The sequence below is a fragment of the Carica papaya genome, chromosome 1 (assembly GCF_054855325.1).
Source record: "Carica papaya isolate Zhongbai chromosome 1, ASM5485532v1, whole genome shotgun sequence".
Classification (NCBI taxonomy): domain Eukaryota; kingdom Viridiplantae; phylum Streptophyta; class Magnoliopsida; order Brassicales; family Caricaceae; genus Carica; species Carica papaya.
In genome coordinates this window covers 9,355,706-9,370,681 of record NC_142309.1, presented here as the reverse complement: position 1 = coordinate 9,370,681, position 14,976 = coordinate 9,355,706, and the positions used below count along the sequence as shown (strand labels likewise).

Sequence of the window (14,976 nt, the reverse complement as noted above, 5' to 3'; positions counted from 1 at the left end):
TAATTATATTTTATGTACTTAGTGTATAATTAAATCAATCCACATATTTTTTTGATGATATGATAATATAATTATATTTCTATTTGCTAACGGATGAATTATAAAATATTTTAACTTGATTTGGATATGAAAATTATGTGGAATTAAAACTAAAATTCTATCTGTATTATATTTTCATTCTTATTTATGGAATATTAAAAGTTGGATATAACTTATTTATGGAATATTTAAATTGTGAAATTATTTTTTTAAAAAAAGAATTAGTAAAATTACTCTTTTAATAATTTTTACGTATTTATTTAATTATGTCACATTTGATAAATTTACATATCTAAGAGTTAGAAGCTAATTATTCATTTTAGACTGGAAAAGCCTTTAGATCATATGGTACTTCAGAGATAATGTATGGAGTGAAGAATGAGTGGCGCTAGAAGTACAAACATCTCTCCAGGAATGTGTGTAAAACTTCTTGATTTCAACATTAGCTGTAAATTCAAAGGTTATCAGCTTTAGATTATTTAAGATTTGAAATTCTAAGTTCAAAATTTGTCTATTTAGTAGTGTCATTGGAAAATATTTAGGATGAGTTTGATGCTCAATTTAAATTATGTATTTTTATAATTGTCTATTTAATTCAACGTTTTAAAATAAAAAATTTAAATAAAATTGATTTAATTATACAGTAAAAAAGATAAATTATAACTAAATCTTATATATTAAATTATCAAAAATCTAATTATTAAATAAAAATATGTAAAATTTAAACCAAACATAATGCTAATTCTAATCAATTAATGCAAAGCTATAGAGGAAGCTGACTAAACCAAGCCAAGTTTCCATCTCACATACCTGAAAAAAAGGTTAAATTTATCGCAAGACATCATAACTCTCTTGAAAGAAGCATCAGCGCCTCTTTTGTCGGATTTAATATCATTTTCACCATGATTTCTCTACTAATGTTAATCATAATAAATATTTATACTTAAAATGACAAATTAACTTCAAAGAGCTCTACAGTAGAATAAACTTTCTTCTAAACCTGATATGCTGCTTTGTTACACCTGATCATAATCAAATCAGCAATAACAAAGATCCGTCAGCTTACACGTTAGCCACCCAGACTGTAAGCCTCCTGATTGTATGAAGAGTTGTGTCCTACCAAACCTTCCTGCCACTTCTTTCGTTTTCTCATCCCAAAAATACAGCTTCCTTACACCTTGCATAATCAAACCCCAATAACAAAGATGTGCGGCATACACATTAGCAACCCGGCCTGTAAGGGTCCTTATATGTATGAAGAATCAAACACTTGGCAGAGAAAACCAGAGACTCGTGGAAAAGAACACTTGCCTGCCACTTCATTTTCTCATCCCAAATATCTATTATCTAAAACAAAAGCATTGCCTTGATTATATTCGTATACTGTAATAAATTTACCTCGATCAAATTTCTTTTCCCATATTTAAGTCTGTAATCAAGTCTCAAACAACACAACATTCATCATCCTCTTTGAGTGATGCAAATGAAAATGGCTGGAATTTATAACCATCACCCTCGTAGAACTTGTTCTGGAATTCCACCCAATGAAGACGCAATGCATGCAAGAACGCACTTAGGGTTTCCATTACTAGTAGAACACCCACAGTCGCAAAAATAAATACAACAATACCAACAATAAGAATGATGACATTGTTGAACCTGCAGATGTTCACAAAATAGTACATCATTAACTTGTTGGTAGAGCACTCCAAAAACAATAATGCAACGGGAAATGAACTTACCCCCAGGCAAGAAGTAAAACCTTGTCATAGAACACACTTGACAACTCAGAATGAGCAAGGCTGAAAACAAAACAAATCAGATGAATAAGATTTGGCTGGAATGCAATCTACAAGTTACCATGTCCAGAGTCATCAGAAAACTGAAGCTGACATGTCTGAGGTTGAGTTTTTCATTTGTTATGAACATAGTCTTCAGGAGTTTTGCAAACCTAACTGAACAACTTATCTAGCATGAGGTGGGCCAAGAGAATGAAAACCTAGTTTGATGTAAGTCAAGCCCAATTCCCACCAGCACACTTTTTTAGCCAGTAGAGATAAAAGCTTCCAATTCATTGAGAAACTACAGTTAAAAGAGGTCTACTCCAGGTTAGCAGGCTTTAGGTAAGATGGGTTCCAGCACAAACATGAAGCTAGATCTTCTAATACAAGCTTTCCTCTCCTATTTATAAAAGATAGTACTACTAGTTTTATTGTACATCAAACTTAGATTCATCACCACAGTAACAATGAATTAATTCATAGTTCCCTACTGCACCCAAATGAAAAAGTAAAACCTTATCAGCTTTTCCTTTTGACCTACTGTTTTTCTACAAAATTAAAAGCATGTTCAGCCATCTTCAGTTTTCTGTTTGAGAATAAAGTAATTCAAGAGAACCGCATCTATCAAATCCTCATGGAACCCAGATATCAGAGCAATGTAATTATAAAAATGAACACAGCAAACTTGTGAAGCATAGGAAACTAATTTTTAATAGCAATCATGAATATACACACATGTAAGATGCTTGTTTTATCTTGAAAGGCAATAAAAATAGCTTTTGGCTCAGCCATACTAACCTGAGGGCCCATAAACGTAAATATGAAGCTGTGTTGGAGACAGCTCCAAGTACAAACTCTATGGTGTGTATAAGCTGATGTACAAAGATCTCACTGAACACAAATTTCTCATGGTTATGGGAATCATCACAAGGCTCCATTTCAAGAGGATCATCAAAATTATGAAGTAATGCATAGGATTGACCACGGTGTCTCTGGGGAAACATGGAGTTAGAATATGCTGAGTAGGGGAATTTGCAAGACGGGATGAAAAAAGAAGTTTCAGAATACAAGTCACTACACTTGAATAATAAAAAAATGCTAAGCATACTTCTTCGTGTTGCTCCTTCAAAAGAAAAGGCTTGGGAAAGAGCATCCATGGAACAGCAACAATGGCCAAAAGCAGCAACAAAATCTGGTAGATAAATATGATACATGAGAAAAGTTAGGCCCTTAAAAGTCATAAGAAAAATTTCAGGATAATTAAAGTAATAAAGATAAAACCTGAAGAAACTTTTGTCCAAAAAAAAGCTGGTTGTCTCCTAGATCCTCGGTGGGTCTGAGGAACATGTATATCATTACGTGATAAAGATCAGCTTGTGAACCAGTGCACCATTTCACAATTATGAGGAGTGAAAGGTAGCCAAACAGGCTGTTTAAGAATATCATCTGTGGAACAAATTGGTACCTAAAGCAATTTATTAAAAGGAAGATTATAGTCAAACATAATTGCAAACCAACATGCTCAGAGAAACAAGGGACAAAAAGTTATTCTCAGAATCATTTCAAAATGTACATAGGCAAAGTAAGAAAGTTTACCAGATATTTAAATCATTTCTGAAGAATTTTGCATTGAAATAGCTTAAAATAATTCCTAGATTCATTTGAGCCACGCCCAACAATATTGACATCTTCATCTTCAATGAGTTAAGAAATGGTAATTCAGTCCGAGTACCATGCCACCGAGGGTCAATGCCAAATGGATAAGGGGCACGCACTTTGGTTAAACCCACTGTAGAAGCATCCCTGGAATATAAAATGATAAGAGTAAACACCTGGATCGGACGCAAGAAGAGGTGCAAAAATGTATAACAATGGTCTATTTTCCTCATTCCTCATACCTGCAGGAAGGGTCACGACATCCATAGGCAGAGGGCCCAAATAGTTCAAAAGGGATGGAGAAGAATTCATTATATATTAATCCAGTATAGATTGAGAACAGTGCCATCATCATAATCACATAACGACCCCCAAAAGTCATTTCTACTATATCTCCAAGCTTCTGTAATTTAAAAGCAGAGTCAGATGAGCTGATGCTTATAAGCACACAAGCTTTCAAACACGAGTTAATTGATTACCTGGCTGGAAAATTTCTTTTCCCTTACTATGAAGTACAATGTCGCCAACAACAAGCATATACCATGGCCCCAATCACCAAACATGACAGCAAAAAGAAAAGGGAATGTAATAATTGTGTAAACACCAGGATTTGTTTCTCGATACTTCGCGACACTGCAACATGATTGTGTCAGCTAATTCCATTTGAAAGCAGGATTGCTAGGCAAATATGAAATAGTAGGAAAGTATAATACTCAAATGCTTTTTCTATGCTAAGGATCTTTCAGATCAATGATTCGTTTCTGTGTACCTAAAGAGGAACAAGTAGAGCTTTTGACAATTCTGCTTCCCCTTTCCGTGAATTAGAGATCATTGGTTTAGGACTTTCTGTGTTTTGCTTAAAGGGCACCATATAGTTGATGGTGTTGATATTTTGGATCTCCTTCATCTTCTCCCCTGTAGGAGATTGTTAAGTTTACCTTTTCTTTTTCTATTTTTTATTGCAGTTTCTTAGTCTCTTAATAGAATCTTCTCTTTCAAGAAAAGAAAACCCTATAATGAGTAAGAAAAGGGGATAAATGAAACTACATTCAAAATAGTAGTGGAACTTGAGATTAGAAATAAGTTTCACTGCTATAGGTGCTGTTTGATCCTCTAACAAGATTAACATATCTAAATGGCTCAATTTCAGACCAAAAAGAATTTGCAGAATTGACCAGCTGCAGCAGAACCCACTGTTAAGACTAATTCTTATGACAGACAGTATAGAAAGCTTAATGCAGCTTTGCTACTGCCTGTAACATGTTTTAGATATCCATGGCATGTTCCTATGCAGAGACGAGCCAGAAGAAAAATTCTGCTTCCTCCTTTTTGCAAGTTATTGATTTATAGACTTATGGCTAGAACATAGCTGCCAGCGAATATACAAATAAATGCATCCTTCTTAATGATCTTTTTGAACAGACATCCTTATATTAATTTCTAGCCCATGTATTTTTATTTCTTAGAGAAAAACCGTAACTGAACTAATAAGACGGCAAAGTATCAATAGGGTCCCTATGTCTCCATCAATTTCTAGACACTATTGAATAACTTGATGCAAGTAAATTATATCTTCTCATAATGTACTTCTGTAACTGCATGATTCCATCCTGAACCAAACATGAGTCTTTTGATTTATTTCGTACTTGCACTAAATTAATTCACTTGCTTGTCAATCTATTACTTGATTGGAATTAGTTGCTGATATCTTCTTTCTTTTCGTCTTTAAAGACACCAAAACCAATAGCTATTACATGAGATTAGCAAACAGAAACCAAGATTTCCATATCAAACATTCCTCAAAAGGAGAAAAGATAATTCCCTTATCAAGAAGATGCAGCATAACTTTCAATTTCAAAGTAGCATAAATAAGTTGCAGTTACTGAAAAGTATATAGCATCTTGATAACTAAAAATTATTTCAATTACATATAGCTAAATTAAAGTAGGCTCACCCATATGCATCTACAATTTCCTGAAATGCAGATGTAAATTTGTTTGTATTGAAGTAGGTTGGTGGTGATTCCTTTGTTTGCAAAATGTGGAATATGGAGCCAACTTGTGAGTTGCTATCAATGGTTGCCTGCTTCAGCGCATTTTGAATCTGCAAAAATCAAACTAACTTAAGCTCATTTGGCAAATTGATTCTTGTGCTATGGTTGATTAAAAGAATTGTGAGGTAAAAGCATTTTATGGTGAAAGCTGTATATTTGGTAACCTGTTGCACAAAATATTGTTAATGTAATATGCCTCATTCCATCCGATTAAATATGATATAAAATATATAATGATGTTAAGATGATCAAATGCATAACAATAAGAAATTACCAATAAGTAATTTAAATATTATTATGATTTTTTTGTAAAAGTTTTCTGATATTTTAATTTATTTAAAAGTAAATTTATAGGCATGTTATCTAATATAAATATCAACTTTAATTTAAAAATATTTAAAATAAATTGTAATAAATATTAAATCATAAGTAATAAACTAATGTTACACTTTTATGTGAAAGATAAATGAATTAATTAAAGAAAAAATTAGTAAATATATTTATTAAAGCTGCCATTCATGTATTTAAGAAAAAGTAATATCTCAAGAGCTTTTTTAACTTTTTGGTATTAACTTATCATAGTTCACAATGAGGGTGCTTGGGTTAGTTTATTTTGGTGCACAAAGACGCTTAAACCACATTTTGGTTAAAAGAAAAAGTTAAAAGATAGTTCGATCACTCCAAAAAGTATTAAAAGCTACAGAGCTTTTACTTCAAAGTAAAAAGATCCTAACACTGGCTTTCTGAGAGTTTTAAGTAGTAAAAAGAAGAAGCTCCTTTTAAACATTCTTTTTACCAAAATAAATATTATCAAAATAAAAACTATATTCTTAGCTACCTGCATAAAATACTCCTTATTCTCTTTTATTAGAATATCTATCATTTTTACTTTTTTAATAGAAAAAGAAGCTTTATTAGAAGGAGAGAACAAAATACATTCCTTGAGGATAAGGCATCCCCCAAAAATGAAAAGAAAGCAAAGATGAGTTTGAGATCAAACTGAAAATATCCTAAATGCTAGAGATAAATAAATTCCAGTTCCAATGAAGATTGGAAATAATTGGGGTTGGGTAGAACTCTTGACCCTTTGCCCACAATGATTCTATCATTTGTAACTTCATCACTAATAGTAACAAAAGGATTGGTAAATATTACAAATAGTAAAATTTAGTAATAAAAATTCTAATACTTTTAATTAGCAAATCTAAAAGTAAAAAAAAAAAAAAAACTTCAGAATTATTCTTAAGTATTACTTAAACGAGAAACTAATTGGTAAAAGAAATCACTTAGAGAAGCTCTTCTATTTTAAGTGCTTGACCTTTTTCCTTTGTTTCTTTCTTCCTTTTTTTAGCAATATTAATACATGTAAGATACTTGGCCAAACAGTCTCTCAACAATTCATTTATTATGTTGGAACCAACCTGATTATTACAAGATTTAAGAAATATCGGTGAAAGGCATTGAATAGAGAAATAACATGATGTAAAACCAACCTGAGTAGTTGCAATTACAGGGCACCAGCCTTCTGCAACCAGGCATTTCTTTGTCACATCTATGCTAAGCATATTTAAAATATGATATATGGATTTTTCTTTCCTGACCTACACAAGTTAGGAGCAAAAGAAGTTCAGACATGGCAGAATTAAAATACATATGAAATAATGGTTAATTCAGAAATGCACCCAAACATAAAGCACAGAACATAAGGAAAATGTCTGTATGTGCCTCCTATGAGGACTTGAAAATCTAATTTTAAGTAACAAACAGACCATTATTCAAAAAAAAAAAAATAGTAACAAACAAACCAGAAGGTTCCACTGCTCATATTGATAGCCAATTGTCTGTAGCAAATTCTTCCGGTGCACCAGTCCGACATCTATGGTAGTTTGCATCTCTCTAAGTCTTCCAGACACCTAGAATTACAGTGGTAAAAGTTAGTTTGCATTATAAATTATTAATGACTACTAAGCACAAGAATAAATATGACTGCAAAAACCAACTGATCAGCCAAGATGAACTCAGATAAATCTTACAATATATTCTAAAAAAATGTATTTAATAATTCTATACAATAAGAATATGAATATAACAGAATATTTTAAAAAAAGAATATGAATGTAACAGAAATTACCAAAAAAATTGGAACAGTGTTCGAATTTCACATCCAATTTAAGCTAGACTGTGCAATTCCTACTATTTCATATAGGAATAAAAAGTCATTACTGTGCAATTCAATAAAGGAACTAAATTGATTCAATTGTGAATCAATTGAATTAATTTGCATTATGAATGACATTGACTACATAAGCACAAGAATAAAAATAACTGCAATAACCAATTGTTCAACCAAGATAAACACAGATAAATTCTACAATAAATTCCAAAAAGAAAATAAACACATTTAATAATTCCCTAAAATAAGAATATGAATAAGAATATGGATATAGAGTTTTGTTTTTGGGAGGATACATGGTTGGGGGATGTAACGGCCCCGTAAATTTAAATGAAATGTATGTATTAAAATCTCAAATGCGGAAGCGTAATAAATATTTTGATTAACATCCCTTACACAATAACCAAAATGTACTCAAAACATGAAGGAATAAACTAATTAAAAAAGATACTTGAAATAAGAACTATAAATATAACTATGAAGTTTTTAGGCGTCTCCTTCGCCGTCTTCCTGCGGAACGGGCTCGGGAACAACGTTTTCCTGATCTGAAATGGTTAAATAAGGAATGAGCTACACCAGCCCAGTAAAGACATCACACTATCTCACCGCCATGGAAGTAAAGGTTGGTAGAAAATAAAAATAACCAATGGAGCATAATTTATAACAAACTTATTTATTAATAATAAAAACTTTTACTGTCCACTTACCTCGGTAAGATTTGTGAAAATAACATGTGAAAACAATAGCATTATAACCATCATAAAATCATATACATTTTGTAATATAGCACATGTCATACTTTTGCACTTCAATAATCAGACAACAAATTTCCTCTTTTACCAGCCTACTAGTATCCATGGGGATCTATAGGGGGTCCTCACTACACGTGAACCATTAACATCAATAACCTGATTCCAGGGCCGTCCCCATACCCCGTCCGGTATGGGCGCCAAAACCATAAACCTCAATACCCCGTCCGGTATGAGGGTGAAACGGGCCGTTCTCATACCCCGTCCGGTATGGGCGCCAAAACACATAAAGTCTCCATACTCCGTCCGATATGAGAGACCACGTTTCCGGTAGGGTTCCCTACGGACCCGGTCCGTCCACCATCTCCCAGGATATCTAGTCAGGCTGTCCACATTATCCATTTATCAATTCACATAACCTTTTTCCCATTTTTCTTGGTCTCAATTATCCAATTATACACAAATACGTAAACCAATAATGAACACCAAACAAAATAACACAACATTGGGTTCACTATAATTCAAACCATAATAAAAGAAACCATGATTCATGCATACGTAACCATAAAATAAATACATCAAATACCATACTGCATTTAATACTGAAAATTAGATCAAACAACAACTGACAAACAATGTATCAGATTCGGACTCCATTGGCAACCTTAATCCACTATACATCTATAAAGTCACAATATACCGTTTAATTGCCGTGATAAGAGGTAGGGTGAGAGATTCTTACTTGTTTCGGAGTCTAAAGTCGACTCTACAGTGCGCCTACGGTCTGTCCCTAATTTTCCTGAATTTTTCCCAGAAAACTAAAACGCACTACCGGTACCTGCACGTGTCCCAAAAAAATTCCAAATCAGACCTAGGGCCCCTTTCGGCCAATATCGGAATTCCGGCACGGCGGCTCCGCCGTGCTCCGGCGACGGCGCCGCCGCCTGCGGTGGCGATCCGCCTCGAGTTGGCCGTTTTCGGCCGAATTCGGCCAAACTTGCATCAGTCTCTGCGATAAAACAACCCTAGGGCCCTCAGTGGGCCAAAAAATCACGAAAAACCGAGACTTACCAGCGGCAGTGCTCTCGGGTGCGGCGGCTCCTCTGGCGTGAGTCGTGTTTTGATGTTTGGCTCCGATCAACTTGTAGAGAAAAGAACGGTGATCACAGTGGTATAAAATTTGCATCGAACGGAGGCCGGGAAGGGCCTCATCGGAGGCAAAAACAGAGAGGAGTCGCGATGGCGCCGTCGGATTTTGGTGGGATTTTTCGGTTGTTTGGCTCCAGTTTGGTCATAGGCGGATTCAGCATCGAAAAACGAGCCAGGGAGAGAAAATTTACCTCGATTGGCGGTCAAAAACCTCTCCGGTGCGGCATCGGGTGGCGGGTGGCGGTGGCCGGCTCCTCCGGCGTCTGGTTCTTCTTCTCCGGCGAGGCACTGGCGGCTAGGGTTTTTTGGTCAGGTGTGGGTGGGGTTATTTATACCCTTTGCCTTTTAATCTCAACCGTCCATCAAGATTAAATATGGACCGTCCGATCGCGATTTAATTGGGATTAAATCTGGGCCGTCCATCGCGATGCAATATGGGCCGTCCATGCCTGATTGAATCTGGGCCGTCCGTACGCGTGAATCTGGGCAGTCCGTGCGCGCAGGAACAGATCTGAGCCGTCCGATCGAGCGCACGAGGATCGCCCACGTGACCCGTCCCGTGTCAGCGTTTCCTTGCCACGCGGCGTGTCCTGGTTGGCCGGGGCTGCTGACCGGGCTGCTGATGTGGCTGCTGACGTGGCACAACTTTTCTAAATTGCGTTTTGACCCCCGGTTTCCGATTTTCTTTTCAAAAACACCTCTATAATCCAAATTTTCACCATTTTTTTCCAAAATCAATTTCAATTAAATTCAAATAATATTTTTACCCAATTTTATCATTATTATTCTTTTTATTTTCATTAAATTAAATTAAATTAAATAAAAATCTAAAAAATTCAAATACAAAAAAAGAAAAATAAATAAAAATAAAAATAATAAGAATAATATTAAAAAAAATATTTGGGTGTTACAGGGGATCAACCGCTCGCCACAAAGTTCCCTCGGCTTGACCAGTCATCCACCAGACATAATTAAACATGAAAGAGCCCATTTAGATTACCACCTAGCGAAATCGCCAGTCTTGGATTCTTGAACCTTCTGGGTTGTTCTCATATAAATCTTTCTTCATGCACCTTTTATCTAAACCTAATGAAAAACAATTCCATATTGCCAACATATTTTAAAAGTTAAAGTCCCTTTAAAGGTAAAGGTATTTTCATGGGTTGATATTAACCAAAGGCTAAACACTAATGATTTGCTTCAAATATGAGGATCTTACTATGCCCTGTCTCCAAGTACATGCATTTTGCGTTTGTGTTCCAGAAATGGTTAGACTCGCTCCCACTTGTTTTTACATTGCACCATGGTGCGGAAGTTGCAAGCAACTCTGATGAATAAGTTTGGCCTTAGCTGGGTGGCAACTCCTACAGTTAATATTTTAATGAATTCATGTATTCCGGGGAATGGAGTAAGAAAAGAGGCTAAGGTACTACGGCAAGGTGCATTTTGAAGGCCTTTGGGTTATATGGCAAACAAGGAACCAAAAAATTTTTCTTAATCAGGAGACAACATTCCATAAGCTCAACGAGAGGGTCATGTTCATGGTTTCCCTTAGGCAAAAGCACATGGCCGTTAACCGAGCATAAGCATCTTAGAGCTTTACTGTAATTGAGATGCTATGATCCATAGAGTATAAAGGAGACATTTTAGTTTACACTGTTTTTAACCTTTTATTCTCTTCTTTTTTTCTTACTTACTAAGGAGGATGACTTATTCTCCATCTTCATAACTTTTTCTACCGTTCTATTCTTTTAATAAAGTTTCTTCTTCTATCTGAAAAAAGAAAAGAAAGTGAATATAACCGAAATTACCAAGAAAAATGGAACGAGAATAGTATTCTAATTTATCCATTTTAAGCTAGATCAATTTGTGATTCCTACTATTTCATGTAGGAATAAAAATTCATTGCCATCCAATATTAAATGTTGAATGTGTTATGTCCGGGCAATCAAACAACATCTCCAGAAAAACAAATTAATTAAAAATTAGTTAAGCACCTTTTCTATTTTCCATGGATACAAACTGACATATTTTAAATATTACCAATACTGAAAGTAACAAGAAGGATCAACTTGCAAGAACCAAAATAATTATTTATACCTCTGTGATCATCTCAAATTGTTTGCCGAGATCCTCTGTGAATGAGTATTGGTTTGCTCCAAAAGCTTCACATATTTTCAGAACTTTGTTCTTTGCTCTCTCACCAGAGTAAAATATAACAAATACGTTCTTCTCCACCTGTCAATTAATAGTTTATTCATTTCTGAATATAAATAATAAGTTTTTCTAATTAGCAAACATGAAGCAGATGAAGAAGCACAAAGTGACAGAAGGAAATTAATATAATATAATGCCACATTTGCGAGCAACAAGATTATTGTAAATCAACTTCATTGAGCCGAATAGGAAAACATAACATGATAGAAAGAAACACATGATTCATACTCTAAGAAGTTCAAATTTACAGCACTAATATCTGGCATTAACCTTCTCTCCTGATAATGGATCAATAACAGGCTCTTCGACCACAGATTGCGTCAGGAACACATTACCCCTGGTTGAACGGAACAAAATCCTCTCGAAAGCGATTGCTTTTTCTCTTGGAACCAGACCACTGACAGAGCCCAGCTTAACTTGCTTTGATGGATCTGTGACCATTTCCTACGCAATCAACTGCCTTGGCATTACTTAAAGAAAGAACAGAGGATTCTCAGCCAATAGAAAGAGAGATGAAAATCAAAATAAAAGCAAAACTGTACTTGCTCCAATAGCAATGGACTATCAATGGATCTATCGCCGATGTTATATGCCTCAAATTCTTTCTGCTGGGCTGCAGCGCTACTTTGAGCCAAAGTGAAAAACTCACCTACCTAAATACATACCAAGCAGTAGTTCACTTCATACTCAGATGAGTAACTAAAAGAAGAAGATACAAACAGAGATGAAGAAGGTAGGTCTTCGGATGATTGTTTACAGAATAAGAATCAGTATCTACATCTAAATACTAACTCAATATTTTGATAATAAAAGAAAAGGGAACGAACACTGAAGAAAGATCCTAACATCTAATAAAAATGGAGGACATTGATGTGTATTTGTGTGTATGTGCATGAGCATGCCCGTACAACCATGTGTGTGTGCAGAGACAGAGAGAGAGAGAGAGAGAAATAGTACAACCTAAAGGCCAAAACTAATAAAATAACCTTCAAGCAAGGTTAGTGCCAAGAAAGAATAGAACTTATTACAAAAGAAGCTCTAGCTAAGAGGCTCAGCAGAAAAATCATTCATACCTTCTGCAAAACAAGCTTATATTCTAAAAGTTCAGTGTAAGTTCTCTTTAACTGTTCATTATTAGCATTCATCTCTATCAGCTCCCCTTCAAGTTCTCCAAGCCTCACCTAGTCATGCCATAAACAAAACTATTTATTTGCATACTACAAAGTCTTTAAGGCCCAAAACTAAGAATTCAGAGCCTAATACCTCCAGGCTGTCGAAATTAAAATTAGTGCTTTCAGAAGACCTTGTTGAGGCTGACAAACCAGCCTTTGTCATTTGTTCCTTAAAGAAACGAAGCTTGCGGGCCATTTCTGCACATCTTTTGATCTACACAATGCGAAAGGGAAGTATGCATGAATGAAACAGCTGTAACTCATAGATCAAGGAAAACAAGTAGTAATGAGAACATAAGGACCACCTTCAATCAACAATCACAGAAAAGAAAATTTCCATCATCTTTTAACCTTATGAAAATGACAATTCATTTTCAAACTTAGGTCCCCATTGTCAGTCACCTATATAACTATCTAGATGAAATTGCCAAGCATGTGCGAGCCCCAGAACACAAATGAGCTAGCAAGCATGATTATGTCGCACCAAATAGCAAATCAAAAGTTGTTTCAAGAAAGATATTCACATATCAACATACCAGTGTAGTTAAGAGTGCAACTATTTCTAATAAATGTCGTCTCTTGAGGGCATACACATAGTTATGTAAGTTTGACAGATAAATACCTGCACAGCATATGTTCGTTGGAAGGGGCTCTTTTCAGAATTTAGCTGCAAAAAAAAAAATTCATTTATTGCCTCAAAACATATTAATGGAAATAAAATAAAGGCACGAATTTTAGAGAAAGAACTGATACAATTTAATTTAGACGAATATTTCATTACCAAAACCGTTGGAGCCGGATATGCATCGTATTTTTGTACTACTATAATTTCTATAACGAATAAAACGGGACAGAAATGCAACTAATATATAAATCAATTGACAATAATTTCCAATTTGATTTAATTCTGGCTCCACTCCTAACTAATTTCTGCAGTTAATTGTGCTATTAGTCTGAATACAAAGATTAACTGGAATATCTTGTAATGGCATTCAAGTAGGAGAAATTTTGATAAACATGAGAATATTATAATTGAAACATAATGCCGGTTTGATGGAGTTCGAAATAAGAACCAAAAAGATCCAGAAACAGAGATAAGATAGGATAAAGAAAAGATCCAGCATAGTTATCGCTTACATCTTTGAATTGAAACTTCCCAAGATCACCTAGGTAAGAGATGGCGCGATAAGATGATTCGATTGGGACGATCAGTTGTGCCAAATGCATCGGTTCTGATCGCAGCAGATCCATCGTCGGACAACACCCTTCCTCGCCCATTTTGTCTCTGGGAGATGAATGAATGTAGAAATACAGTGAATATAATATATATTAATATACAGTGTTATTGCAAGTGTTTACTTGCCCCGTACAATGCAAGAGGAAAGATGATTCGCCAGAAAGATCAACTGATTTACAGATCTTTCTTTTCTAACCGATGAAGCATATGCCCGCTCCGTTTAGCCATCTTCAAGCGAGGCACTAGCAATTTTAGTTTTTTTTTTTATATTGAGTACCTAAACTTAAACTTTAATTTTCAGTACGGAACAAAATTTCACAGTTGTGTGTAACAATGTGTTTCCGATGGGCAATGTGTTTCCGATGGGTGTACATGTATCGTATAATTAATAAATATATAAATTTATTTAAAAAATTATAAACTTAAATAAATAATCATACATCAATACTTTCTCGATTGAATGGTAGAATCCAAATTTTAAAAGGACGTAAATTATGCATCCCATATATTATTATTAATGTAGTTAAATTTCATTTTATTTAGTTAATGTATTTTTTATTTGTACTAATGCCTTATTTGTACTAATTAACAAAATTAGTTAGATTATTATGAGTAAGTGTTAGTATGTATCGACTTACATTCGAGCAATAAATGCCTTAAGTTTGTAGTCTTACACTAAAAATTAAGGAATCAAAATGTAGTTTACTATTATTCCTGTAACACTCAACCTTTTTTTATTTATTTATTAAT

The 14,976-nt window shown here is 34.5% G+C and overlaps 1 protein-coding gene across 2 annotated transcripts; it reads right to left on the bottom strand.

Annotated features, from left to right (window-relative positions):
- Positions 1-819: 819 nt before the first annotated feature.
- LOC110825463 (V-type proton ATPase subunit a3-like) lies at positions 820-14,519 on the bottom strand. 2 transcript variants are annotated; one of them, XM_088218591.1, is made up of 19 exons: positions 14,360-14,519; positions 14,127-14,274; positions 13,612-13,656; positions 13,081-13,203; positions 12,891-12,998; positions 12,360-12,470; positions 12,088-12,261; positions 11,701-11,838; positions 7,335-7,442; positions 7,023-7,130; positions 5,431-5,579; positions 3,956-4,109; positions 3,719-3,879; positions 3,417-3,623; positions 3,102-3,285; positions 2,929-3,012; positions 2,619-2,812; positions 1,782-1,841; positions 820-1,698 (listed from the first exon to the last, which is right to left on the bottom strand). In XM_088218591.1, the coding sequence occupies exons 2-19, from the start codon at positions 14,265-14,267 to the stop codon at positions 1,482-1,484; spliced, it is 2,466 nt and encodes an 821-aa protein (XP_088074717.1). In that variant the 5' UTR covers positions 14,268-14,274; positions 14,360-14,519; the 3' UTR covers positions 820-1,481. The 2 variants fall into 2 exon arrangements, with proteins under 2 accessions (XP_088074717.1, XP_088074715.1); XM_088218589.1 differs by having other exon boundaries at positions 14,127-14,504.
- Between the last annotated feature and the right edge of the window lie 457 nt (positions 14,520-14,976).